The sequence below is a fragment of the Penaeus japonicus genome, unplaced genomic scaffold (genome assembly GCF_977035675.1).
Source record: "Penaeus japonicus unplaced genomic scaffold, GWHDUDI00000001_assembly GWHDUDI00000005, whole genome shotgun sequence".
Lineage (NCBI taxonomy): Eukaryota > Metazoa > Arthropoda > Malacostraca > Decapoda > Penaeidae > Penaeus > Penaeus japonicus.
The window spans coordinates 32928248-32930747 of NW_028234407.1; the positions used below are offsets into that span (position 1 = coordinate 32928248).

The window sequence follows — 2500 nt, forward strand, 5'->3', positions numbered from 1 at the left end:
CTAATCAAAGGTGAAAAAAAAGAAAAAAAAGAAAGAAAAGCTGAAACATAAATGATATACATATCACTGAAGTCCCTTACTATCCATTCAAAGAAGTTAAAACATAATGTACATTATCATATAAATATACACCATGAGACTAATGTAAGTATAAAACAACTTACCAACATCATGAATAAATTTTTCAATCTTCGTCTGCATACCCCAATAGCGAAATTCAACCTTGCATAACTTGTATGCACACATAATTGCCTCGCCTGTAGGCAAGGGAGTTGGTTTATCCTGGAAAGAAATATGCTCTTGCTATTATTTGCAGGGAAAAAAAGAAAAGAAAAGAAAAAATGAAGAAGAATAAAAAGAAAAAAAAAGCTCCTTCTTTCTGTTTTTTTTTTTTTTTTTTTTATTCCTTTTCTTTATTAGAGACTACCTGTCTCTAATATACAACAAAAAAAACTCCTTTACTTGTGCTCGTGCTTGCTCTCTCTCTCTCTCTCTCTCTCTCTCTCTCTCTCTCTCTCTCTCTCTCTCTCTCTCTCAAATTCTTTTTCTTACTTATTTACTCTTTTTATATACTCCTTTTCCTCACCCAGTCTCACAAACAGAAAAATAAAAATTAGTAACATATATTCATTGTGGACAGATAGCATAACTGTAATCATAAAATAATAATATTCTATTAGTTTGGAAAAACAGTAAATATTGTCTTTCTTTTATAGTAAATTTCTCTAGGAAACAGCTTCCTGAAATTTTAAGGCTTTCACTGACTTTTACTGTAAACCACTAAGAGTGTGTCTTGGCAGCTAAGCTCCTAATCTTCCAGACTAGAAGAAAAACACATTTTGTATATCATGTCATGTCTTCAAACATGGCTTCCTGCCCTGAAATAGGCAGGTATTTGCTATCCTTGAAGAAGAAAAAAAGGGCAGTAAAATTACTCTGTTGTCATGGCATATACCAACACCATGAACTTCAAACTAATACATCAATGTAGTAATATAATAACACTAATACTAATAGTATCTTTATTCATAAAAAGTAATAAAGATAATGATAATAAAAAAAATAATGTTTCATATTTGCCATGCACAAATTCTTCAAAACCTTTTTACCTTGCACATATCCCAGTACTCGTTAATCCAGTTATCACCTAAGGGTCCACGATCAGTCTTTTGTGACACATATTTGCGAGGATCTTCTTCTTCCTTGTAGTCGGCTCCATACAACTGATCTCGTACCACATCGATGAGATCTTTGAGTGGAAACAGCAATGATAGTGAGTGTTGAATATAGATGACCATCAAAAATCATTGATTGCTAATTATTTAAACACCTTTAGCTGAAGCACAAATACTCCAAAAACTTTGCATTCAACTATTATTCCACTCAACATATGTAAAACAAAAAGCAAGGAGAAAGAGCAAAAATACATAAATAATTCAAACATTTCTTAACTGAACTCAACAAAAGAATTCCCGGTCTAAGACATCGCCAGAAAGGGCCCCTCTCCCTTACCAACTTCCCTCTGCTTCATATCCGACTTGGAGAGCTTGAAGACATTGTCCTGGTGCCCTCCATCATTATGGTAGTATGTTTCGACTTCGATGCTGAACTTCTCCACAAAGGGACACGTAAAGCGGGTCTTAGTATAGGGATATGCATTCCACGCCTCTTCTTCAACTGACAGGGCTGACTTTGGGATGAGGGATTTCAGCCACCCTGAAAGAGGGGAAAGATTCTGTTTTAAACAACAAATAATATTCATCAAAACAAAGAGGATTTCTGGAGGGAGAAAGGAAATAAAGGAAGCACTCTTAATGCCATTTTGCTCTTATGAATTTTTTACTTATTCACAAAGAACAGAAATTTAATAAGTAGTATGCTTTACTTTGAATCTTTTTTATATCTTAAATCATTAAATGATGCTTGGATCTCCATATCAAAAGCAGATTAATGCTTAACAGCATGATTAACATTTGGTGAAAAACAAATGGGAAATTAAGGACTGTATTTTCTAGACTATACATTAAAAAAAATCATGATATACTAATCACGTTTAATCCCATCAAAAAGAACTGATCCACAATATAAGGTGAATATATACCAATAAGAAGAGGGAATGAAAGAGAACCTTTGCCATGTACGTCTGTATGAAAGACTTACACTGACAATGTATTCTCATGTCAACGCATTTTGCTCTCAGTTTCTCCCCCATACCTGGTAAGTGGCTGCCAACGTGGTAGACCTTATGGGTGTACTGGCCTTTGCCATCTGGCCCTGGACCATTTTCATAAGGCTCATTGACCAGAATCTCGACGCCGCTTCCTTCGCCATGGCTCTCTTGCCTGGACTTTTTCTGTAACAGCAAGGTTATGGTAATGTATTCGTAAAACAAGGAGTAGTTAGAGATAAAAAAGGTTCAGAATAAAATAAAGTATATTCAGTACTTTAGACATAAAGAGCTTGGGGGAGATTAATACAAAAATAGTTTCATATACAAACA

The 2500-nt window shown here is 34.4% G+C and overlaps 1 protein-coding gene across 34 annotated transcripts in view; it reads right to left on the reverse strand.

Moving 5' to 3' along the window:
• Window positions 1–2500, reverse strand: part of rdgB (retinal degeneration B) — a 175927-nt gene that overhangs the window by 48075 nt on the left and 125352 nt on the right. For all 34 annotated transcript variants that reach the window (XR_015191065.1, XR_015191064.1, XM_086537291.1 and 31 more), the window contains 4 exons: window positions 2215–2353; window positions 1513–1716; window positions 1110–1249; window positions 165–282 (listed from right to left, as the gene is read on the reverse strand). Coding sequence is in view for 32 of the 34 variants with exons in the window: in XM_086537291.1 (XP_086393417.1) it covers window positions 165–282; window positions 1110–1249; window positions 1513–1716; window positions 2215–2353 (601 nt within the window). In the remaining 2 variants the exon portion in view is untranslated. The remainder of the gene's footprint in view (window positions 1–164; window positions 283–1109; window positions 1250–1512; window positions 1717–2214; window positions 2354–2500) is intronic.